Consider the following 27,089-nt stretch of genomic DNA (forward strand, 5'->3'; position numbering starts at 1 on the left):
GTACGCTTTTTCCTGTGTCGAGCTTATATGAACTGTTTTTATCTTGAGGATCAATCTGCTGCTATTTGTATTATTTTTTACTGTTATCTACTGCACTGTTTTTATGTACTACTGCTGTTTTCTTTTATGGCATTTGCCGAAATAAAGATTCTTCGTATCGTAAATGTCATGTTAACATGGGGAAGCAGCCGAATCACATTCCTTATGTCTTATTCTTTATATATTTTACTCTTGCTGTTTCCATCGAAAAACTTTAATTTCACATAATCCCTTCATATCGCCCAAAGATTTGGCATAAAAGACACACGTGGCATTTAACCAGACAAAAAGAAAGGTGACTTTACCTGTGAACTTCCACACTAGAAGATAGTCATGTCTGTCAATGAACAACTAGAACAAGGTAGATGTGGAGGAATGGAGGATAAGGAACTGCACAAACCGCATGAATGGAATTTAGGCACTGCAGGCATGTTTCATGTCATACAATCATGGACCACCTGTTCAATGGCATAAAGTTCTACTTTGGTGGGCCTCTACGCCAGACAAAGCTCCACAATCAAAAGCACAGTTATGAAACATAACGAATTGATTAACTATTTAAGAACAGTAAACAAAGTTACAAACAGCCGCATGTGCAACTGGACTTCTCTTTTTCTTGAGGCTGAAGTAAAACCACAAATTTAACAGCGCAACACTTAATTGCTGAACTTACGTTCTGCTGAATGATACAGCAGTAGCTGTTTGGCACTTTGAACAACCAAAAGATGTAAGGGCGAAAGAGCCAACAGATTAGCTAATGTATGTGAAAATGTGATTATTTGTGAGCAGTTCTTCAATACGCAAGATCTGAACTATCACACACTTTCGGTTCAGAGTGATACATAGATTTCACTGCCAGAGTCCCAGAAAACAACAAGCCTGTCTATTTCAGAAAGTAATAGGATGTATAGTAAAACGATTAACACTTAACTAAGAAAGAAAAATATTTTGTATTGCATTTTACATTTGAGGGAGGGGAATACTAATTTGAGGCATTTCCGATTTGAGTGGCCTGGGTCATTAGGAATACCTCCTGCACCAGTACACCAGGTTTGGACTATGGGAGCCATTTGGTCCCTAAGCTCTTATTCAAGGCACCCTCCTACAGATAAGCCATACTGCTGCTGACAAAAAAGGATTTCTAGTTAAACTATTATACTACAACACCGCATGCCATGCTTATCTCAGATTACATTACAACAAAAGATAATGACGAAACATCAAAATCCAAAACTCATCATAGTCAGTGGAACTACATCTTGGAAACTCACAGAAGCTTTGGCTCACTTTGTATAGGCTGTGAGGTTGATTTACCTTTACACTTAATTTGTAAAGTCAACTTGGTATTTTCAGTGTGAAAAACACAGACAAGTCAACAGAAAAAGGGTCCGGCTCTATACTTCAAATACTGAAACCAACCTCTTGCAACAAATTTTACCTGCAAAAATCTGGAGGGCGAAAACAAGATAATCGTTTGGTGCCACCTATCCATATCTATCAAAGAAATGGGTACATTCGGATAATATCACCATGCATTGAAAGTGCATATAATGAACTTGTTCAGGTTTCAGAATTCTGTCATGCAGCTACTTTGATTTATGTTGGGTATTTATTTATTGCAATATTTTATGCATTAAAAGGTTCACATTTGTTTTGCTTATGTTGTTTTGTTTATGTAGAAATATGATCCACAGCACCCAGACATGTTCTTTGGTGTTAAGTTGTAGAAGCAGCAATGAAGTCAAGTCACTATCGTATTCAAATATACCACATGCTAACTAGCTACCTTTCATTAACGAGAAATTATATGCCAGCAATATTGATTCTTTTGTAAGCAGCTGCAGTTCTTTTGTCTTGCTCATTTCCAAGGTGTCAATTTTGCAGATATTACAATCACACAGAGCCTCTTTTTAACAAAACTTTATCTGTATAACACATAGTACTTTGACAGGTATATCTGAGCCTATTCTCTCATATATTGTAAATAGGACACTCAAATTGCCATTAAGACATTCGCTAACGGCTGGTAAATCATGATTCAGACTCATACTTGATTTAAAATGATGATTCCCTGCCCAAGCTTATTCCACAATATTAATCTTACTCATTCCTACAATATTTATTAACTTCAATTAGAACAATAATAAGAATCTCTCACTTGGAATGATTTTGCAACACATTCTATAATAGTTTATATCTACACACAAACTCAGCCACGTGCTCCAAAAGCATCAGTGTGTAGTCTTGGCACTTTTCTTTCAGAAGGTCAAATCCAGCTCTAGTCTGCTCCCAGAAGATCACCATGTATTTTGATATTTCCCCTGTATCCACCATATCAGCTGAGAATATCAAAGCCACCTGGCTTTTCAAAGTATCAAGATTACTCAGTGCAGATACTCCTGCAAACATCATGGCAAGCAGAAACGAGCAGATGAGAGTCACAAATGTGCGTGCAAATGTAAAACGATTCCTCCAGTTCGGTGTATCTGATTGCTGGGGCAAGGAAAGTGTGTCCACATCCATCAGCTTCACTTGATCCCACTGGCTGGTGTCAATGTTCCTGGTGGAAGGACTGATCAATGTAGGTGTACTGGATGGCAAAGTGGTTTCCCTGATCAGTCTAATTTTCTCCCTGAACTCCTGCATCTGCTGCAGAAACACAATTGGATCAGACACATCCTTGAAGTCCTCTGCAATTTTAAAGGCTCTTTTCTGCTCATGCAGAATAAGATTCAGTTTATTAATCTGGGGGTCATAAACTTGCATCACAGCAAGCTTCATGGTCTCAAAATCCGAGAGGAGCTCATTTTTCTTCTGATCCAGGATTTGCTGATGCTTTTCGAAGTAAACTTTGACCCGATCTGCATCCTTTGCAAGCAGCTGCAGTTCTTTTTTCTTACTCGTTTCCAAGGTGTCAAGCCGAGAAAGAATATCCCCGCAGCTCCAAGTCTCAACACCATGGAAGAGAATCTCAAAAGCACACTTTTCTTGCGAGTATGCATCCTCGATAGAGCAGAATGCATGTTCCGTGTGGTCGCCTCTGGTAGCACAATACCCACAAATAAGCCTCAGATCAGTTGAGCAGAAAATATTGAGAGGTTGACCGCTATGTAGCTTGCACACAGGCATCTTAGGGTTGGTTTTAATTTTGCTGTATTTTTCCACAATTCCCATGAGTGAATAATTGACCTGCAAGCTATTGGCTCCTGCCACAGTAGTTTCCTTACGACATGTGGGGCACTTAAAAGGCAATGGTCTCCACATTATGTTCCTACCACCCCCATCAATGATTTCTTCCAAGCACTTTTTGCAAAAGTTATGAGTGCATGGCAACACACGTGGGTCTTCGAATAAGCTGCAACAGATGGGACAGGTCAGATCTTCCTCTAGAAGCTCCATCACATTCTGCAAAAAAAAAATAAAGACATGAGTGGATGTAAAAGAACCATCAATGGTACACAAAGTCTACTATGCTAAGTGTTGTTATAACAAACTTTTCGAAATATTCAGTTTGCTTCAGGAAGGGTGACAGTGATTCTACTATGCTACCAAAAACATAGCAAATCACCAAAACAATGCCTCACGTAAACCTGTGATGCACTTTTCATGAAATGATACAGTGGAGCTGCAGTACATGGTAATTAATTCATTTACTCCATCATATATGCATCCTGAGGTGCACCACTTAAATGGCAAATAAGCAGTTGATTTTATTTAATTGCACCAGCATGAAAACAAAAAGTATCCACTACTGGACTTCTGATCGATTCCAGACAAAAATACAATTGGGTATTGCATGGTCAAGCTCTGGGAAAGAACGATACGGCCTAAAGGTGCTGTTTTTTTTTATCCCAGGTCACTAATACATTTATACAGCAACAGTTTTTGCAACGCACTTTAGTGAAGAGTCAGATAACATCTCTGACTGGGAGAGTAAAGAAAGATATTATCCAAAGGACATACCTAAGTGCCATTTTGCAGATTCGTTTCTCATCGCTATGGCAAACAGGTCGGTAGGGAGAACAGTATAATAATAGAATGGAGAAACTAGATGTCACTATGATGGATACTAACAGAGTATCCTGGCTGTCAAAATTCAAGGGCCGGGTTGGTCTATAGGGCGATCAGGCAGTGCCCGATGGGCTGGTCTGACAAGTCAGTGTATGGGCCGTTTTTTGAGTTATTTGTGGGCCTGTTTTGTGGTGGGTTTGCAGCAAGCTCAAATCCATCCAGTTTTCCCTAACCTGCAAAACATTTATACAGCGTCTTTACAAGTTCAAAACTTCCCCATTTTGCAAACATGGGCCACTTTTTTAGCTCTCTAATTTGCAAATGGGACCACTTTTAATTTGAGGCCTAGTTTTTGTCCCAGTCCGACCCTGCAAGTGTCTAACCTATAGGCCTCTCTTTTTCTTGTAGCCCAAAATCTCCCTTAGCCTATCATGTGTTTCCTGCAGGGTTCATTGTAGTTTTCTCTATGTTAGCCTATCTATACACGTTGTAGGCCTAATTTTTCTTTGCACACGTTACTACATAGACACCCTTGCCTTTGTGCCACATTGTTCTTTCATACGGAACCTGCATATTTTTTCTCGTTCTTTTCTTTTCCTGGGATTTAGTCTGAACACCACCCACAAGGTCAAACAACAATGTTCCTTGTTAATCTTTCTGGCCAGGCACTAGTACCTAGACATAACATAAGAATGCAGCTGTTGTTTATGTGGGCACATGTACTATCATATAGATGAGTAAATGAGCCACAAAATGCACATGGAACAAGAATTCTAAGACAAAAGCACTGTATCCGCTAAGATGTAGAGTGTCCATCTGGGTATGCTAAGGTACAGGTACAGAGATCTTTCATTTTTTTGTTTGATCTTTTTATTAAAAAAAATTCAGTAGAAAAACACTATGCAAACATAGGAATTATCATGTGGGACCAGTAGACAAAAACCTAAATCCAACTTATACGTCAGTATTTCAATGTCTCAATTACATCGTCAATATTAGTTACGACTAATAACAGTTACTAGCATAGGCCACCGGTCGCTGAGCCTCCTCCCACTTACAGCATGACCGTTTAATCCCGATGTAGTACAGTAGGACTCCATTATGCATGTATAAATCAATTACATTTTTTACGGCACGTATGGCTTCACTCCGCCATATCACGTCAGGCGGCTTATGCAGTCAAACATTTTTAATAATAACAGCAAATGGAAACCACGATCATGGTGGGAGGATAGGAAGGGAAACAAGAGCCTTCTAAAAATGGGTGAGGAAACATAGATCTCAAATGCTGTGGGGAAAAACCTCACCAACGTTCACATAAGTGCACTTCATGACTATTGGGATAACAGACATCGCATTTTGAGGTAGAATGGACGTTCTCTGCAAACTAGAGTAAAGTTTGGGTCGAAATGCAATACATGTATGCCATCAATCAAGAGTGGAGGTGTCCAATGAACCATCCAGCGCCAGCAGCCCCTGAAGCGAACACAGCAGAACATTCCATGCAGTGGAAATTGGGAATTTACAGAGACCCAGCGCACCCTCAGGCACAAGAGAGACCGCCTACGCCTTCACCCAGTTCAGCATAGAAAGAGACCAAGCCTTCTTCAATGGGGGCTCCACCGATTTCCACCGGCGTGTAATTATTCGTTTTGCCACAATGAACCACAAATCTAAAAACCTAGAGGATGCTTTGTGTGTCTTGCTCCTAGGAAAGGTCTGTAATACATGCCTCCCATGTCCGCAGTAGTTCTCGATCTGTGCTATTAGCTAACATCCCAATTACCCCATCCCAGAAGAAGTGCAGACTGGGGCATGACCAGAGCATATGTATAAGGTCTGCATCCACCAAACGGCAACGCAGGTAGCAGGTATCCTGTCTATGAAAATACCTATTTATCTTATCAGGAGAAAGATATGCTCAATGGAGAATATAGAATTGGATTAGCCTAAAATGGGCGTTTCTGGGGATTTGTTTATGACTTTCCAAGACAGCAGACCACTCCTTCTCAGAACAGGGCCTTCCCCGATCCCTCTCCTGTTTGACTTGTAACAGCATTAAATCTGCCATAGTGTGTTCCTGGATCGACTCCGCAAACCACTTCAACCAGGTGGCGCCCTGTACCCATGAAGTGCACATAATGCATGAGGAGATGTGTTAGAGGCTCCTGCGTAATGTTGTACCACCAGCCCCTCATCGTAGCCGTCCAGGAGGCATAATTCAGGACTAGACCCAGGGGAACCCCATCCTCCTCCACAATGGTAAGGAACGGCCGCAATGTGCCCTCCCCATTTAAGTCCCCTAAGGTAGTAATATCTGCCCACACCCAATCAGTAAGATCTGCACTCAGAACTCGCCCCCTCGCTGTCGGCATACTCAGTAATGGCATAGCAGGTGTGTATGGTGTAACGTGTTTAGTAAGGCACAGTGCACCTGCGGAAACATTTCCTTGCAATCCGAACCAGTAAGGGAAGAGGTTCATTCGATTCATCACAAGGGTGGAATAAAGAGAATCCTTTCCAGAGAGTACAGAGGGTCATGTTCAGCTGAGTCCGACAAATGCAGTTCCTCCTCCCACTTTGCCACCCGCAGTATTTGAGAAGTCAGGAAAAAATGCTCTAAATTGGGTAAAGCCAGCCACCTCTCAATCTTGGTAAATGTAGCTTCACCAGAGTCACCCTGCATCGCGAATTATTCCAAATCAAATTCCTAACAATCCCCTCCAAGGAGCGAAAGAAGGACGCAGTAGGTAAAGCGGTAGATTAGAAAAATAATAACAGAGACGCAGTAACATACCATTTTGTTTAATTCCACCCTCCCTATAACTGAGAGATTAAGCGTCTTCCAAAACTCGATCTGGGATTTGAGTGCTGTGACAGCCCTAGTGATATTGCCATCCATAAGGTCTCGATCATTATGATAGACGCATATGCCTAGATACCTACATGCCACCAGTTGCCAATGCACTACTGTCCCATCCACCTCTCAAGTTGGATCTTCCATACTGGGGTTAAAGGGGTATAAGCAAGACTTACTCCAGTGCACACCCAGCCCAGATAGAATGGCAAAATATCTCAGCATATCAGGGATGACCTGTGGGATCGCTTGTATATCTTTAACATACAGCAAGATGTCATCCGCATACAGCGAGACCGCATGTATGCCATCTTCAAGATGTATTCCCCATTGCAGTGCCGAGCTCCGCAGCGCTATCACTAGTGGTTCTATCACCATGGCAAAAATCGAAGGAGAAAAGGGGCACCCCTGGCAAGTAACCCGTTCGATCAGTATAGGGTTAGAAAAAGAATATGCAGCAAACCGTGTGAACACCGTATAACAATGTAATAAGGCTTAAGATGTACGATCCAAATCTACGGAGCCCCGCAAACAAGCAATGCCATTCAACCATGTCAAAAGCCTTCTCTAGGTCTAAAACAACGCAACCAGCCACTGGCCAATCTGTTGTAGCACAGCGCATCACCCGGAACAGACTTCGTATATTAAGCAACATATTACGGGCTGGCACGAACCCATTTTGATCATGATGGACCAATTGCGGAATCATGGGGGCTAATCCATTTGCCAAGATGCCCGCAAGAATCTTATAATCTCCATTCAGGAGTACCAAATCCCAGAGATCTTTCATATCATCATTTAGCTTTAGAAGCAGGGGAGGGGGGTTAGGTTACTCTGTCTTATAAAATGAAAGTGCTTTTCATGGTATATGGATTATTAACCCTGCTAACAGTATTTTTATTATGAATTTGTTTTTTTATTGTGGCACGTATACTGCATTTCCAAGCACGGTAGTTTGAATACATATTCTAAACTTTCTCTGCGTCTCCTGGTTATCTCATTGTGGACAAGTACGAGTGAGAGAGCGAAAGGGTGTGTCCTTTTACCACAATCCCTGAGAGGGCCGGGAGTGTTGTGTTCTGGGGGTGTCAATTCATTTGTTCCTCTGGTAAGGTTAGGAGGGCAAGTGAGGCACTATAGCTAGTCCGACTCGGGCTCCTAGATACTGAGGCAGTATGGTGATTCAATCCCTGCATAATGATGTTTTATGGTTCCAAGCATAGTTCTGTTCCAGAGCAAAATCCCTGCTACAAGCCAAGAAACATATTTTAATTCCCACATCCCACCCCATCCAGACTGTCAAATTGCACGGCACCTGCCTGAGTTCTATGCTCCAAAAGTCTCTTAAAAACCCAGACTTGAAAGCCTTATTTTTCCATAGTGGGGTGAATGGTCAAGGAAAAGTAACGAGCCTGCTTTTAATCCATGTAGAGTTCCAGATTTTGAGTGCAACTCTTGTCACAGTTGAGACATACAGGTTAGAGTGTCAATGTACAACCATCCTGATCTATTCAAATAGGTAGCATGAATGGGTTGCCTAATAACAGTTATGTTTTGGACTCCTGAACTTCCATCTTTGTGAAGTGATATCCACTGTCTTGCTCCCATTTGATCCTGCTTTCTTCTCCATGTGAAATGATGGTGCAGCTTCTAAAAGCCACCTAGGAACCAGTGGCGGCTGGTGACATTTGAAAGTGGTGGGGCGTAAATACTGCACTGTGGCGAGCGAGTGCAGCAAGCAAGGCCGAACCACCTATGGGGGGTTCGGGGGTTCTCCCACGAGAACATTTTGAAAAAAGGGTGGGCAAATGGTGTATTCTCAAGCACATTTGAGAAAGAGGTGGCTTGGCGAATACATCTCTGGGAGTAGCCAGACAAGTCTCTTTGCACAGATACATCTCTCTCCCTGCATTCACATAGGCACAGTCACCCTGCACTCATAGACCCATTACTCACCCTTCCCTGACACATTACTAAGCCAGCAATCACCCATCCACATCACTCACTCTGGGCTCACACAGGTACACTGCTCACCCTGCACTCACACAGACATCACTCACCCTGGATTCACACAGGCACACTGCTCACCCTGCACTCACACAGACATCACTCACCTTGCACTCACACAGGCACACTGCTCACCCTGCACTCACACAGACATCACTCACCCTGCACTCACAAAGACATCACTCACCCTGGACTCACACAGGCATCACTCACCCTGGACTCACACAGGCATCACTCACCCTGGACTCACACAGGCACACTGCTCACCCTGCACTCACACAGACATCACTCACCCTGCACTCACACAGGCATCACTCACCCTGGACTCACACAGGCACACTGCTCACCCAGCACTCACACACACATCACTCACCCTGCACTCACACAGACATCACTCACCCTTCACTGCACTGCACTCAATAGGTTTCCTTTATTACAGCCTGTCTAGGCCTGGCATTGCCTGGTGACAGACTACAGTAGATAATACCACGTCTGCTGGGGCCTCTGAGCAGGTGGGGGTGCTTAGCACAGACCCGAGAATGCAAGCAACCTCCCCACAGACACTGGCGTTATTGTAGTTGTAGGCTGTTAGTCACTGCATGCGAAGACGTTCAGCAATTGCCCCCAGCCGTGTTTGCGCCCCGAAGACTGACATCATTCAACCACGATCTGTTAGAGCCAGGTAAACCAAAACAAACATCGACAAATAAGTTTCCTGGCTCCCCATGAACTTGTCTCCAAAAGGTAGTAATGGGCTAAAATCTAAATGCGCTTTATTTTCATCTGGTATTCCATCAAAGAAGAACCTGTTCCCCTGACTCGCCCTCTCCCCCCTCCAACTTTCTCTCTCCTCTCTGGGTGTGCTGTGTTACTAGAAGCCCTTTGCAGATGTGTAGAAAGAGGTTAATACGTGTGTATCAAGGCAGATGTAATACTTTCAATGGGAGAGTACAGGCAATCCCCAGAGACACGTAATGCTTTTAATTGAAGAGTGCTGGCACTATTCAAAAACTAGCAGGTACTCTGGTACAGAGTACCTGCACTTCTATTTTTCCATTTCAAGCACAGGATGTATGTGTTACTCGGACCTGTAGCTTAATATAAATAACGTGCCGATTGCAGCTATAAACGTTTAACTAACCTCAGACGATGACAATCCGAGTGAACCTCTTTCCTACTAGTGATTTTTAGTAACACGCAGATCTCTCTGCAGCGGGTGTGTTATCCCGCTGAACTACCAACACCTGCAGTCCTTTATGTTCATGTCCCAGCATGGCACGTCGCTCCGTCACCCTGGCAACATTCTGTTTTATGAAGAATTTCTCTAGCTGGAAAGGAAGCTGGCTTGACCTCATGCTTGGGCATGTCATAAAATCTTTTACCATCTGCAACTCTGCAGACGATGCTTCCACTTGGCTGCTCCAACCTGCCGGCCACACTACAGAGCCCGAGGCACCAGGGCCTCGGATATTGCCATCAGATGAGGGAGAAAAGCGGTTCCGTGCCAGAAATCTATCTATAAATATACTGCTGCGAGCATGCAGGATTGAAAAGAAAATGCGGCCGATTCCCGAATCACAGTCAAAACTCCGTTTCTAGTCTTAACCTGGGTGAACAGCCTTTAATGGCGGGCTCTAATTCGCCGGCATTACGGGGTGGGGGTTGGGGGGATTGGAAATGAGGGACAACCAATATATTTTAAATAAAATCGTATAATAAACTTACCAGAGACTCCGTCCCGATTCCCGCCGTCCTCGTTTTGAAGTCCTGTCCTGCTGCAGCACGTCATCAGGAAGGCGGCGCGACAGGCAGCCTCCCTCTCCACTGCCGCAGATTGATTGGTGCGGCCGGCTGCCCCAGGTGACGTAGTTTTCTGTCGTATGCTGCTGCTGCAGCATACAGAGAACAGGGAGAGTTGAGGCCAGGGGGGGGTGGCTTGGGGGAGTGGCTTTCCCACTGTAGTTAATACTGTCTGTTTGGGCACCGGCCTCAGGCTGTCCAAACAGTCAGTATTAACAATAGTGGGCAAGCCACTCCCCCAAGCCACTCCCCCTGCCCTCGAGTAACACTCCCACTGTAAACACGGAAACTGTTCTGCTTTCTCGCCGTGCGAGAAGGCACAAACAAATGCTAGTTATCATATTATATAACTTATATAATATGATAACTAGCATTTGTTCTGCCTTCTCGCACGGCGAGAAAGCAGGGGGGGCGGCGCCCAAACGCCCCCATGTAAGAACCGCCACTGCTAGGAACCCTTTCTCTATCTGTATTGGTAGAGCTTGGAAGACATGACTGCATGGAGGATGGTTATTTTGAGCACTGTTAAAAAACACAAACAGGATAGGGGCTTGTAATTCTAATTTGCTAGTTTTGCTTTCATTGACTCATACAGGGTGGCTTCTAGGTATCTGACAATGAACCTTGAGCACCATAACAGGGTCATTTCCTCTAGTGGCTGCAATGTTTCCCGATCTATTTGTGAAATAACAACCTAGGCAATTATATAATCTTGAATTTAGAAATTATTGTGCCACTTGTTGTTTTCTTTTAATTTTGTGATTTTTGTTTTAATAATATTGACAGATTTAGTCCATATTGCTTATGGAAATAAGTCTTTTTAAACATAGCATGTATTATAAAATGTAATTGTGTCAATAAATAAGCAGAACCTTAGTTGTTCCGTTGTTGCCTCTTCTAGTTGTCATTGTAAAGACAAGATTATATAATTGCCTAGGTTGTTTTTCCCTGACCTACTCTGAGATCCTCGGGTGGAGCATTAGTAGCAATACATCATCTGCAAACAAGATTATTTTTACCTCGTCTTCTCCTAAATTGTTGATTGTAATCTAAGCATAAGTTTGGATTTGCTGCACCAGCGGCTCTAGGAAGAAGGTCTGTCTTGTTACTCGCTCACGGTCGATCCATGGAAACAAAGTACTGTTCACCTTGATCCACATAATCCATGTCAGAAATTCCTGAACTTATGTCAGAAATTCCAATCCTTGATAAGAGATTGTATAAAAGGGCTGCCACTTGATGGCTTGTGAGGAGTGGTACTTCGCCCCGATTATCGCACAATTTACTACTGGACATGATCTTAACTGCTGCCAGTGCACCAAGAAGATGCTTCATTGCACCTGATTCCGATAAGGAGCTGAGGCCAGGAGAAAGGACGCTGATACGTTTCATGTTTTCCTTTCGCAGGGAACTCTGCCTTCATGCCTTTCTTATAACAGCTTTGGCTGTCAACAAGCAATGCAGTGTGTTGTTTCTCCCTAAGAAAGTCTAGTTTGCAGGTTCTACTTTCCATGCTGCACTAGCGTAGCGCATAGAAGTAGGTTTTAGGTTTCACATGCAATTTTAGAAATGTTTTATTTTATTCTTGTTGCTCACAGCGCGCCTATTTGCTGTTTATATATTATTCCGTGTGGTTATTTTAGATGTGATGAGAAACAGGTTTGTCCAGTTGCAATAAATGCTTTTAGTTAAAAGTGACTATTCTTCTTTGTAACGTGTGTGTGTGATATGGTAAGGAGTTAAATAGGTTGGTTTTCGGTCCCAAGGTGCCAGAGATCCCAGCTTAGGGATTCTTAATAACCCAAAAACGATTAATCCACTTAAATTTATTGGGTGGAGTTCTACGGGCTTCAATAAACTGTCTTTCAAATTCAGTGCTAGTGCACTGAACCAAGTTCACCTGTGTCATCCGTGGGTGGGAAAGAAAACCCTGTAGAACTATGCCAGGGTCCTAGTTTATGCAACACTACTTTAGGCCTATGGTTAATGACGAGGGTGTACCATAAATATGAGCGGGAGAGCTTAACTTCAACATTGCAATTCAAGGAACCATTGTCTTATGGCTTGTACCTCCCTAGTAAAACGGTGCGTTTGTTAGGCAACATAAAGGTTGGGATTTAGCCAGACTGATTCCTTGCACACCCTCAGGATATGCAGGCCTATATACCTGATAGCCCACAGTGCACCACCTGGACCCCTAACCTTACAGGATAACAAATATGTGTGCAACTTTAGAATATGACAAGCCTGATCCCTCAAGGAGATCGTGGAAACAGATCTAGAAACCTTTCGTTTGGATGCTCATGCATACCAAAGAAATACACAAGAAGTGCTCAGCAAGGCGTTCCAATATTTATTGAAGCATTGTGATTCTTGTACAAAATATGTGTGCTGCGATAATTAATAGAATGAAAGAGATTAGTGTAGTTAGCATTATGAGAACAGTGAAAAGGATGAACAATTCCACCATTGTGCTAAGACAGTGAACTTTTGCGGGCGTATAAGTATTGTGTATAGTGTACTCCTACCCAGTGCTCCCTAACCTATAATTGCCTAGGGTAGAAGATCTGCCAAATCCCTGCCTATGAATGCTAACTCCACATTACCTGCAGGTAAGTGTCATCAGGCTGTCCGTCTTGGTGTAGAGCTGGACATCCCTCTTGTTGGTAAACAGGAATCAGCTGAGCTGGAACTCCGGCATGTAGTGACCTTGCAGTGTCAGCTGAGTGCTCCTCTTCCCAAACAAGGAAGTTGTTCTGTTTATATAATTAACAGCACCCATGTGGCCATGTCGCAGCCCCTGTCAGGCTGCAATTGTTTATTTTAGTTGGATACCGCTGTCGTTATCGGTCAATAACAAAAATTACATTTGCGCAGTGAACTTTAACCCCTGTACTGAATGTTCAAGGTGTCATGATAGAGTGCCTACAAAGTGGAAATGTACGCAATGCCGATTAAGAGAATGTCATCGGTTATTGTCACGCATGTAAATGTATGTCAAAAGTCAGTGCGTATAAGAGAGAAGGCAACTTAAGAAACATGAGCATGTAAATTGTAGTGTTTCTTACCAGGCCTATCCTGATCACGTGACACCTACTCCTTGGATGCGAATGGATAAAAGGTATTCCGAGACAAATGCTAAAATATAAGGGTCAATAAGTATAAACCTTACTAAATTCTAAAAAAGCATCACGCTTCTTTAATAGCAAAGAGCATATTGAAAGCCACTTAAAAAGCATTAAAAAATATAAAAGCTATATTAAAACAAATTTATGAAGCAATTTCGCATTAAAAAGATGGCCGAATCAAAAAGGTTCACCACTCGAAACTGCCGGATTGCTTATGCATTCCGAGAGGTAGATGAAACATTGCTGTTCCCAGCAACGTTTGACGATGCTCCCAGAGGCACCCATTGGATCAGATCCATAGAGCAACTATGTTCCCATCCATCCCCTCAGCAGCCACTGAAGGAGCAAAGGAAGAGCAGCCAGTGCGGTATCTGCAGAAGCAGAGACAAGAATCAGATCACTAGGGGAAGAAGAATCACAGGAGGGCTCGTTGAATGCATTCAGAAGCAATAGCAAGTGCAAGGGACAACAGTACAAGTGGGCCGTTAATGGGCTCACCAGTAGGTCAATGTATGGTGACCGAACAAGTTGCATTCAGAGGCAGATGTCCAGGGCACACCATTGAAATTACACAGAAGACAGCAGAATACAGGTAACACACAGTGTAGCCACAAAGGCTGAAAGGACAAGAACTAGTGTTCATTTAGTTCCTTAGTGTGTATAAGAGAGAAGGCAACTTAAGAAACATGAGAATGTAAATTGTAGTGTTTCTTACCAGGGCTATCCTGACCACGTGACACCTACTCATTGGATGCGAATGGATAAAAGGTAGACAAATGCTAAAATAGAAGGGTCAATAAGTATAAATCTTACTAAAATCTAAAAAAGTATCACGCTTCTTTAATAGCAAAGAGCATATTAAAAGCCACTTAATAAGCATTAAAAAATATAAAATCTGTATGAAAACAAATTTATAAAGCAGTTTTGCATAAAAAATATGGCCGACTTAAAAAGGTGCACCACTCGAAACTGACAGATTGCTTATGCATTCTGAGAGGTAGATAAAACATTTCTGTTCCCCGCGACCTTACACGATGCTCCCAGAGGCACCATAGGGCAACTATGTTCTCATCCATCCCCTCAGCAGCCTTTGAAGAAGCAAAACACTGTATCATGCTCTCGCGACATAGGAGCACATGTGAAAGTGCAAGGTCCATTTTGCCTTTTAATGAGACATGTATTGCGGAGCAGTTAAAGTAAAAGCACAGTCCCAACAATCAGGAACAGGACCAGCAGAGTGTATGAATGATCAACTAACTCCGAAGACAGTCTGGGAAGTATTACCCAAACCAGAGCCTATTTTCTTAAAAAAGTGCACCACTCCCACATCACTAGACATGTTAAATATGCGGTGCACATGTTCCCCAAAATGTAGTGGGAAATTAGTGCGAAGTAGCAACTGTATTTCAGAAGAAGACCTGGCAAATTAAAGATCAAATGTCTCCTTTGCAGATGTTAAGGCTGCAACCTTCTGGAACAATAAGGCTTCCAGTCTGCTCAAATCATCAAAGAGCACATTTGAAAGCTTTATCGAAGGCCAAGCATTGTCTCACTAACTGTGTGGGCAGGTGGAAACAATACTTGTGTGCAACAGATCACATCTGCAGAGACCGTTACTAGATAAGCAATGCCCGGTTTCATGTTGCTGCAGTTCTGATCGTTCAGCATCAAATAACTCCCATTCAAGAGAAATCTGAAGGCCAGAATGATCACCGCAGCTTGAGAACTCTTCAGATAGCAGGACAAATTTGCCATGGAAGCATTACATGCACCATGAAGCGAAACCTCGCTACACACCAAGGAATGTCTTAAAGTATTCTCGCAATCAGTCTGCCTAAGAAAAACGTCTGTCCTGCTATTCCTACTGAGATATCTAAAAGTTAGGATCCATGACTCGTGCACATATCTTTCTCCTAGCACTTTGTATCTCCTTACTTGATGGTACTGTAAACAGTAATGCAAGTGGAATGCTGAAATTGGCAGAGAAATAAACGTGTGGATTATTCAATCCTCTGAAGGTATTTCTGCAACAATGAATGGTAAATTCTCCATCTTCTCTATGTGTAACATAGTGTATATTGCGTCCTTTCCAGCCACGATGGTTTGCTGTTTTATTAGATTGTAAGGTAAAAATAGGCAACTGGCATTTAGGGATGCAATGGTATGTGACCTGCACAAAGTGTCTGGTAACATTATTGATCTAAGCTGTGACTGCCCATGCTGTAAAGAGGCCATGTCATGTTGTATGAGGTCTATGGCAGATGGCATGATGCTACCCAGAGAGTATGAGCTAGTGGACAATGTAGTCATGCCATTATCTACTGCTAGATACCTTTTATAAATTTGCCAATTCAATTTTGGACAATCTCCCAGGAGCCTCCTGCTGGGAAACCTTTCACACTTCGTTGTATATTGCAGACAAGAAGCACTTTTGATGTGGTTTTCAATGACCTAATAAGTCCTGTAGTCCCATGTCATCAGAAAGAAGGGACAAGTGTTGTTTCACCTGGGACAATGTTGAGGTTTGTAGCCACTCATGGCACTTCCCAACACTGTAAGTTGTTACCACCTCCAAGTGTTGTGTCTGAGTGTAATGTGGGTCGGGCCCGCTGATGTTAAACGCTTCGCAGTCACCCAGGAAACTTCTGTTAGTATTCAGCGGCCACACTAAAATCCTCCCTGATTGGTCCGTGAAGAATTGTAGGAACCATTGCAAAGCATGGTGACTAATGTTTCCTCCATGTAATTTGTGAATCACTGCCAGTTTGCAAAATTAGTGATTGTGGGAATATTTGGTGTATTTAAATCTTTTATCTTAGAAAGGCCAAGACATGATGTTTGCTGCACAGTTCTGTTCGGGAAATCAGTTGGTGTGGTATCTGGCATGCTCTAAATAATGCCTCTTTCCCCTGAACCTGCCAATCTTTAGTTCCCCAAACTAAGAAAAGATTCAGAATATATCAGCTTTCTATTGGTGAGCATAATTTTCTTCGCTGGTGATGGTGTGAGCCTATAATAAAAGGACACTGGGTCAGCTGTATTGTGACCAGAGAAATATGCAAACATATGTGCAAACGTTTGTGAGTTAAACCGTGGTGGTGTAAGGCAGTGTTCCCATTGTATGTAATTAAATACTGCACGTGGAGTACTTGCTTTATGCAAGAAGTTGTGACCATCAATGTGAAAACAGAATATTTCATCATAACTATTCGTCCCATCTGTAGGAAAGTGCCCTTTTCAACATTGTCACCCCCACTTTCTGCCTGGTATTTGATGGGATTTTGACTGGAAATGCACTAGTTCCTGCTAACCAGGCCCCCAGTGCTAGATCTCTTTCCTAAAACCATACATGTGTTTCTCCCCAATTGGCAATACATTTGGCACCCTATGAAAGTCCCAAGTAAATGGTACCCCTGGTACCTAGGGCCTGAGGTACTAAAGAGGGTCCCTAAGAGCGGCAGCATGAATTGTGTTACCCTATGGGCAGGGCCAGACTGGCAGTACCAGGCATTGTGCGTTTTGCCGGGAGGCTGGAAGGTTGGGGGCTCGTTTTGTTACTGGGGTGGGTTTTGCAGCAATGCTGCAATAACGGCCCCCAATAACAAAAGCAGGAAGCAAGCTTTTCCAGCCTCCCGGGTCCAGGCAGTGCTTCCCCCAGGGTCTGGTCCGAGAAAATTGCCAGGGCTGCTTTGAGTGCCTGGCCCGGCCTATGGGCCCTGCACTGAGCTCATGCAAACTGCTACTGCAGGCTGCGCGTCTTGGGGCAGATGAAAGTGAAAACACAACAAGGCACACAGACAGCGGGCTTATAAGTACTGTGTATAGTGTACTCCTACCTAGTGCTCCCTAATCTAGAATTGCCTAGCGTAGAAGATCTGCCAAATCCCTGCCTATGAATGCTAACTCCACATTACCTACGAGTAAGTGTCATCAGGCTGTCCGCTCTGGTGTAGAGCTGGACATCCCTCTTGTTGGTAAACAGGAATCAGCTGAGCTGGAACTCCGGCATGTAGTGACCTTGCAGTGTCAGCTGAGTGCTCCTCTCCCCAAACAAGGCAGTTGTTCTGTTTACATAATTAACAGCACCCATGTGGCCATGTCACAACCCCTGTCAGGCTGCAACTGTTTATTCTAGTTGGAAAGCATTGTCGCCTACTGGTCGATAACAATAATTACATTTCTGCGGTGAACGTTATCCTTTGTACTGAATGTTCAATGTGTCGTGATAGAGTGCCCTTGAGTGGACATCTAAGCAATGCCGAATCAGAGAATGTTATCCTGCTTTGTCACGCATGCAAATGTATGTCAAAAGTCATTATGAATAAGAGAGAAGGCAACTTAAGAAAAGTGAGCATGTAAATGGTGGTGTTTCTTACCAGGCCTATTCTGACCATGTGACACCACTGATCCTCCCAGAGTTTTCAAGAAGTATTGTTGTGGTCTGTTTCGTATGTTGTGAAAGATAAATACATTACTTAGTGGAGATATATATACAATGGAATCACTCAGCTACAGCATAAATCTGCCATTGGCTGCAAACAAAATAATAAAAAGAATGAAATACCCACTGTTTGTGATCAACATTAGGATTGGTGCTGGGTTAGGTGTGATTTGATGGATACAAGAAGCTTCCTTTCTTCTAGCACACTGCCTTATCCTGTTGATGAAATGATCCCTTTGTTGAAAACCTAAGAGCAAGTTGTCATTTTTTGTTTTGCTTTTTTTTTTTAATTTTATTTGGTGGACATATTTGGCCAGTTATGTGAAAATTACGTAAGAACTACTAATGTTTCTCCTTCTTGAAAACTTGCATCTACTTACAACCACATTTTAAGAATATATTTGGCAATGTTTATTTTATTTAGAAGTGGGTTTAATAAAAATCTTAACAGTCTCTAAACATTTACAAATTACGCCCGACTAGAAACAGGTGATTGTAAGAACTATTTTACACAATATACGCTTAGAGCAGGGCATACATGTAATGACCTTTAGCTTATTTCAACTGGTATAGAATGATTCTTCCTCTGGAGGGATTAGTGCGGTGGGAGTGAGGTATTTGGCATTGAGGCAGCTGAAGGAGTAAAGTCGATTTTTCCAGGCCCATCTTACCCTCAGACTTCCAGTTTCCTCCTTGCCCATGGGAGCAAGGAACTGCATGGGACTGCTTGGCTCGTCAAATGGCTAGTGCCATACAGGAGGGAATGCAGGCACTGTAGAGTGTGGGCTCCTTCAGTGTCTCTTAACAAGACTGTTACCTGGGTATTAGCTCCTGAACGTGTTTTACGTCATCAGGAGAGCATGTTTTCTGCAAAGCACTTGCTGAAGCATATAAAGAGCACACAGCACTACAATGAAAGCTTGATGGAGGCAGGCCAATTATAGGCATGCAGTAGGGTAAAGGCAACTGCTAAAGTATTGGCTGAGTTGGGGCGTGGCTTATCAGCGGAAGATGGCGGACGCGTGAGCGCTCAGCTACACGAGCAGCTATCATTTATCCGACTGCATCCAGTGTTGGTCCGGGACCAATTGCCAGGCGAGGTGCCTGTTATGGTGGTTTCTCCTGTGGCAAAGGCAGAACTATGTCGGAAGCGCCCCAGAACAGAGGACAAGCAGAAAATCCGTGGCCCTCGAGGTGCGGGCCGAGACGTATCGGAGAAGGAATCATGGGCGATCTCAGAGATCCGCCGGGCTGGTCCGCCCAGGCGGAAGTAACAGCGGAGGTGAGCTGCCTCCGGGGACTAAGTGACCGGGTGGCGGAGTGCTGGCACCGGGCTGGGAGCTCTATTGACTGTGGCACAGATTCAGAGGGGGACACCTGGTGGGGACGAGACCACTCCGGCGTGGCCCAGACTAGCCCGGTTCCTAGAGGCGGCGCCCAGCTGAGACGCTGACTGGCGAGGTCTCCTGAAACAGCAAGACAAGCTGTGAGTGCAAGTGGTGGCGACTCTGAGTGAATCGGGGCCCGGAGGGGACTGCAGCAGGGGCAGTGGGGGGATTTAGTAATTGCAACTGACACATCCTGCCTGCAACCGTAGTGGAGGAGCGGCCTCCAAACACTGTTCACGAAGGTTCCGGGCTCCTGGCATAGAGTGATGAGGGGCTCACCTGACTGCAGGGGGCGCTACCTCCCTGGTGACCTCTGGGGCCCCTTCTGCTCCCTGGCTGGGCCCTCCTACCTGGTCTGAATTGGGATTGCCGCCCAAGAGGAACTCTGGCATATACATTGGCCCCCTGTCGGGTACGGTCACCCTGGAATATGCCTGCTTTGCACCCTTGTGAGACTAAAGACAGGGGGAGACCTTGAGGGACTCTGCATTGTCTGGCTCCTGCTGCCCCCTCCAACGCATCAAGGGGAATGGCCAAGCAGACCTGTACTGCTCGGCTGGCTCTGAAGGTGTATGAACTGGCTGAGGGAGAATCGTAGGGTGGACCACTCTGCAGAACATGGGCGCTACTTACGCTTGGCGAAAATGGGCAAGACCAAGGGCAAACAAATGGAGGTTGCCCCCAATCTAGAATATAACCCACGGGCTTGCTGCAGGAGTCTCAGGAAGTTCCAGCTAAAGCAGATCCAGTGCAACAGCAATTGGCTAGGATACTAGAGGTCATTACAGACAGTTAGACCATATCACACCAAGATATACATTCTGTCTCAGGGGGATTGGGGCTCCTTCGAGCAGAGCACAAGAAACTAGCGGAGAGAGTGACTGTGGGGGAGTCTGGCATCGGGGAATTGAACCCGGCATAGCAGGCGCTGACTCAACAATTAGCAGAACTGACAGGTACGGTCCGGATACTTTAGCGCAGGGCTACAGATGGAGAAGGACGCAGTCGAAGAAACTACATTAGAGTCCTTGGTCTGCCCGAAGAAGTGGAAAGAGGGGACATGGTCTCCTACTTGGAGTCCTGGCTCAGTACTGTGGTGGCTCCGGGGTGTTTGTCGCCATTCTACACGCTGGAAAGAGCTCACAGAGTGCCAGCAAGACCTCTGGCCTTGGATCGTCCCCCGCGCCCTGTTGTGGCCAGGCTATACACTACAAGGACATGGACATCCTTTTACACAAGGCTTGAGCGGATAGTCCTTTCATGGTATACAACAGTAAAGTCTCTGTCTTCCCTGACTACACATTAGATGTGCAGCGAAGGCAAGCTTTGGTCTTGTAGATAAAGAAGAAGCTGAGGGAAGAAGGCCTACAATATTCCTTGATTTTCCCTGCTCAACTCAGTATTGAATTGGACAGAAGAGCCCATTTCTGTGAAGATCCCAAGGCAGCATGGGATTGGATTAAATCATATAAAACAGAAAATCCTGCAACGGGGCGGGCGGTAGGGTCTAGGGGTTGAGCTCTTAGGAAAAGACCCAAGAAACACCCCAGACGTGGTCTACCAAAGAAAATGAGTCCCTCCCAAACAGAGCAGGAAAGAGCCGCAGCACTGCAGGCGGTCGCAGAGTTCGCCCTAGGGAAGGGATCCCCATCAGAGGCGGGGTCACAATCTGTGAAAGGCACTGAAGACTCTGAATCAGACTCCTCCCGTGGAGATAGCCTTAATATGCCAACAGTGACCCTGAAGACAGCGGATGAGATAATATTATAGTTGCCACTGCGGAATCAGTTCAAGCCCAGGGTCTATCTAGCAGTGGGGCTACCCCCACCCCCGGTATCGTAGGGTACTATTTTGAAATTTATCTGGTCAGAAAGAATACTGTGACCGGTGCACCTGGTGTATGCACTGGTGAGGTATTGAACTTAGTCGCGACCCCCTCAGGGACCTCACCATGGTTGGTTTGAGCCCTTCTTGGACTTTGAAGATGTTTGACTAGTTATGGTGGTTGGCCGTTGCTGAACTGTCCTGGGATCGGGGTATTGTTGCTGGGAAGGTTTGCTCACATGGTTTGTTTTGTTTCTCTTGCAGGAGAAGGGCTGTTTTCTCTTTCTTTCCAGAGAGAGGGGCAGTGATAGGGATGGGTGTAGGGAGAAGCAGATGGTCACTACACAGATGGCGGCTACCCAACATGCACTGAAGTTTCTAACATGGAACATTAAAGGGATGCGATTAAATTATTTATTTATATATAATTTGTAAAGCGCGCTGTTACCAACCGGTGTCCTGGCGCTGAAATGGTACCTCCCTGAATTTCAAGCCACCCGACTAGAGGGTAAAAAGCCATGTTTTCAGATTTTTCCGGAATGCCAGCAGAGGTTCGCACTTTGCTTTAGGGCCAGAGGTAAGGTGTTCCAAGCATTCGTCACACGTCTGATAAAGCTTCTGCCCCCCCAACGCGCCTTCCTGATGCGGGCTGTCCTAATCAGCCCCATACAGGCCGACCTTAATTGTCTGCCTGGCATGTACCATTGGAAGTGCTGTTGGAGAAACGCTGGGCCCAGTCCATGAAGCGCCTTGTAGACTATGCACAAAGATTTGAACATAATCCGTTTCCGTACCGGGAGCCAGTGCAGCTTTTCCAGCTCCCGGGAAACCGATGAAAACTTAAGGCAGTCCGGCGATGAGACGGGCAGCCGCGTTTTGCAAGACCTGTAGCTTATTAAGCAGCCCTTGTTGGGCCTCAAGGAGTAGACTGTTGCAGTAATCAAGACGGGAGAGCACAAGTGCTGACACCGCCGTCTTTCTGCTCCCTACTGGTAAGAAGGGGAGGATCTTCCTAATGATTTTCAAGGTCCAATGGATGGAAGAGGTGAGCGCCTTAACTTGTGGTTTAAAGGAAAGTTGATCATCAATAAGAACTCCTAGGTTCTTCACCTTCGTTTCAGGGGAAGGAGGGGACCTCATGTCTTCCGGCCACCACTTAGGGCTCCAGAGATTAGTGTTAGAGCCAAATAGCAGCACCTCAGTTTTGGAGGAGTTCAATTTTAGGTAACTTTTGACCATCCAAGTGCTGACTGCTGTCATACAGTCCTGAAACCTAGCCGCCACACCTAGTTCTTTCCCCGGGAGCAGCGATACAACAATCTGCGTGTCGTCTGCATAAGATGTTAACTCAAACCCGTAGGATCGGATCACAGGGGCAAGAGAGGATACATAGATGTTGAATAAGGTGGGGCTTAGGGAGGATCCCTGAGGGACCCCCATGGGAGTTCGAAAGGTCTAGGCTCAAAATCTCCCATCGCCACCACCTGGACCCTATTCATAAGGAAAGCTTTCAGGATACTCAGTGCTCTCCCCTGAATCCCGCAGTCCTCTAACCGGTCCACCAAAACACTGTGGTGGACCGTATCGAAGGCCGCGGACAGGTCGAGAAGCACCACAACATACACAATTTCCTAAAGAGAAGGGGTGTGCAACCAAGGTTAGACACTTTCCTGTGTTCGCCGAGCTTTAGCGACTTCATCATACACTCTGAATATTTAGGTCAGACACTCTCCGATCACAGCCTGTTACTGATAATTCACCACCCTCTTGGGTGTAGACCACTGACCCCACATGGAGACTTAGTCCCTTGCTATTAGAAAATGCCCGTTTGAGGAATCTCTGCGCTCCCTTATCGGAACGTTTTTCTCTGAGAATGTGCAGTAGGCGTCTTCTGCCTTAGTTAAGTGGGAGGCTTTTAAGGTAGTAATGAGAGGCTACTGCATTGGGCAGACAATCAGCGAGCAGAGGGTACTCCGGCGAGAATTAACAACCCTTGAAGACGAGTTGCAAACACTAGACAATGTACAAGGTACAGATGCGCAACCCATACTTTCATTCAAGATGCACGATTTAGATATAAAGAAGCACTGGAGAGGCTAAGATATCATGATCACAGACAATGCCTACACAGAGTTCAGAAAGAGGAGGGGAAAGCGAGTTGTCTGCTGGCCTGGCTGACCAAGCCGGAGTCTAGAGTGAAGCCAATTACGCAGATTCAAACTGAAACAGGTGCCCCCGTATACGACCCGGACAGAATTAACAACTTATTTAAAGAGTATTATGAATCGTTATACTCTGCTCTGCTGTTGGCCCCCTAGGTTGACCTCAAGATCTGCTGAGGCTCCAGACATTCAATGGACAAGCCAAGGAACCTTGGGAGGACCAGTGACACTCAAATAGAGGTCCGAGAAGCCATTGCTACAATGGCCTCAGGACAGACTTCAGGCCCAGAAGGCCGTCCAACAGAATTCTATTCGAGATATGTTTCAGAACTGTCCCCCCGCTTGGTGACCCTTTATGCGGAGCGGCTTGCCCACTTGCCCAAGACTACGTGTGATACTGTGGTAATACCACTCCCCAAAACGATGACCCCAGGGGCCTGGGTGGTAGAATTTTGACCCCTCGCTATGGTCAATTTGGATTTTGAAATTCTTAGCAAAACTTTAGCCCTCAGATTGCTTCCACATATTAAGTCCCTAATACATGCTGACCAGAATGGGTTTATCCCCACCCGTAACACTTCCTACAACCTGCGTAGGCTGTACTCGGTACTGTACCACCCTAGGGCATGGTCTCTTGTGCATGCAGACATACTGTTGATTGACCTGGAGAAGGTATTCGACATGATAAGCTCGGATTACCTTCTCAAGGTTCTGAAATGCGAGGGCCTTGGTGAAGGGTGGGTGATATGAGGCCGATTGTTATATACACGTCCTACTGCACGGGTCCAAACGGGCAAAATCATATCCAAGCAATATCAGATAGCTCGTGGCACGCACCAGGGCTGCCCCCTGTCCCCGCTCTTGTTTGCCCTGGCCATAGAACCCCTGGCAGCAAGGTTCTGGGAAGGGGGTGGGATTGGTGCTGACAATAGATGGGAGAACGTACACCATATTGCTATATACAGATAACTTCCTGATTTATGTGCACAAAGCTGTGGGGGGTTCTGTTACAGCCCTGCGGCTTCTGGACGGTTTTGGGGATTTGTCGGGTTTGCGGCTAAATAAGAACAAAACGTACCTGTTCCCAGTGGCTGGACAATTGCCCAGGCCCCCAGACTTACCGGTTGGCATAACTGGACACCCAATACATTCAAATACCTGGGCATCCAGGTCTTCCACTTGTTGAATGACTTGAGAGAGGGAAACGTGGATATGGCGCTGAGGGTGCTTAAGTCCAACGTCTATTTCTGGTGTACTCTACGACTCCCCATGATGGCTCGGATCTCCTTGACTAAAATGGTCAAGTTACCCTGCCTTTTATACTTGTTTGCTAACCTTCCAGTCTTGATGCCAACGTGGTGGTTCCGATAACTAGATTCGATACTCCGGGATCTCATTTGGGGACAAGGGAGGGGAAGAGTCTCGCTGAAGACCTTGAAACATCCCATGATGGAGGCAGGTCCAGGGGTGCCAGATTTTAAGCTCTATTTGTTGGCCGCTCAACTGCAGTGGTTGGCACAATGGCTGGAGGGTGTTAATGAAGAGAAGACGTTCCTCAAGGAGCCTAATAAGCTCCCCCATCTCTTACTAGCTAGAATTCTGGACCCCACAATCAGGGTCCCATACAATACAATACTGCAGATAAAAGTACAATACTGCAGATAACTGCCCTGTAGTGCTGGAAGCGATGTATGGCAAGGATACCTAAGAACCCATTGTATACACCGGAGTTGTCCCTAGCGGGGCTGCCCCATGGGGAGCCACGGTCAATCATCGTGGCAGATCAGGTAACGGCATGGATGGGGCGGGACTTGAAATGGTGGGCGACTGTTACTAAGAAAAGGCCCTAATCCAGTTTGCAACACTGATGAGGAGGGTGGCCTCCCGCCGGGGCAGTTCCTGCAGTACGAGGTGCTAGCCCGAGCGTTTGGCCAACTATGGGGGTCGGGTAGAGTAGAACCGGAAACACATAGTAATGCACTCACTGGCCACATTGGGCTCAGCCGGTCACCAATTTGAATGGTTCTATGCCACCTTACTCGGAGCTTCTTTTACCCCACTACGAGCTTTACGGGACAGATGGGAATAAATCCTGGACAGGGAATTAACGGCCAAGGAATGGGGTAGGGTTTTAGAATCCCCTAAGACAATCTCACAACACAAGGTTAAAGTACATACAGTTTAACTTTATACGTACGTCATATATTGTAGTTGTAATTGTATTTATATAGCACTTACTATCCCTGACGAGGCGCTTGCTACCCCTGCCTGATTGTAGAATTTGGAATTGGGTTCTTCTTAATTGGGTGCAGTGGTAACAGTATTCTCCGTTCGTGTAGGTGTGGTAATACTGGTCAAAGTCATGCTTCTCCGGGTAACCAGTGTTCCTCCCCGTCCAGTCGATTATAATTGGATTTTTGTGTACCATATTTGGGGATGTTGTATAAAATGTCAGTGTATGCTTATGTTGTATGCATTAGAAGAAAGTGCATTGTTTTGTAGTGTTGTTAAACTTTTTGGTCTGAATGTAACGTCGCCAACGGACAGACATCATGCTACGGCAAATTCACTTTTTCAGTGTAAAGAGGCAATGGTCTTCGTGCACTCAGTGTCTGCTCTGTGTGTTGTCATTTGTGCTCTTTGGCTAGGTGTCTCTGTATGCTTCTACTGTGAGAACGCTGGCCCGATTGTTTTTTAATATAGTTCACCGAGGTGCCCCTCTTGTGTATATTTGCCTAGGTGGATGTATTGTATTGTAATTGCATGTGTATAGCGCTTACTACCCCATACGAGGCGTCAAAGCGCTTTTTCGGCGAGTAGCACGCTCCTCCGGGACCCATAGAGGTTTAGTGTTGAATTAGTATAGTGAAACATGCAAGTACATTTTTAGCGGTGGATAGGTTAGTCTGTTATTTGGATTTGGAATGATAGCAGAAGGATAGAGGAGGAAAAAAAAGGTTTGTATTTATATAGCGCTTGTTACCCCAGATGGGGTGTTGAAGCATGCTACTCCGGAAGCCCATAAAGGATTAGTGGTGAATTAGTATAGTGAAATATGAAAGTAATCTCAGTGGTGGATATTAGTCAGTCATCACACAACACACACTATGCCCAACATGCATGCATTTTAACAATTGACCTATAATCGGACCCCTTACACAAGACAAAACCCCAGAAAGGCTACAGAAACTTCACCAGAATACATATTACACCAGACTAGTTCCTATACTATATGACATGCAGATTAGGCAAAAGTGATTTTTAACGGAAAAAATAAATTCTCTGGGACACTAGACAAGATCCCCAAATTACAAAGACTCCAAGTTACAAAATCAGTACAAAAACAGTGAGTTCAGCAGACTTGAAATAGAAACAAATATTCATGAGCAAAAGTTACTTAAACCCCAGCCTCCAATGCTCTATTAACTGCGT

At 44.9% G+C, this 27,089-nt stretch overlaps 1 protein-coding gene across 5 annotated transcripts in view; it reads right to left on the bottom strand.

Annotated features, from left to right (window-relative positions):
- Positions 1–1,629: 1,629 nt before the first annotated feature.
- Positions 1,630–27,089, bottom strand: part of TRIM13 (tripartite motif containing 13) — a 286,751-nt gene continuing 261,291 nt past the window's right edge. For all 5 annotated transcript variants that reach the window (XM_086934954.1, XM_086934952.1, XM_086934951.1 and 2 more), the window contains one exon: positions 1,630–3,444. In XM_086934954.1, coding sequence (XP_086791080.1) covers positions 2,221–3,444 — 1,224 coding nt within the window. In that variant the 3' untranslated portion in view covers positions 1,630–2,220. The remainder of the gene's footprint in view (positions 3,445–27,089) is intronic.

Source organism: Lissotriton vulgaris, chromosome 8, assembly GCF_964263255.1.
Source record: "Lissotriton vulgaris chromosome 8, aLisVul1.2, whole genome shotgun sequence".
Classification (NCBI taxonomy): Eukaryota; Metazoa; Chordata; class Amphibia; order Caudata; family Salamandridae; genus Lissotriton; species Lissotriton vulgaris.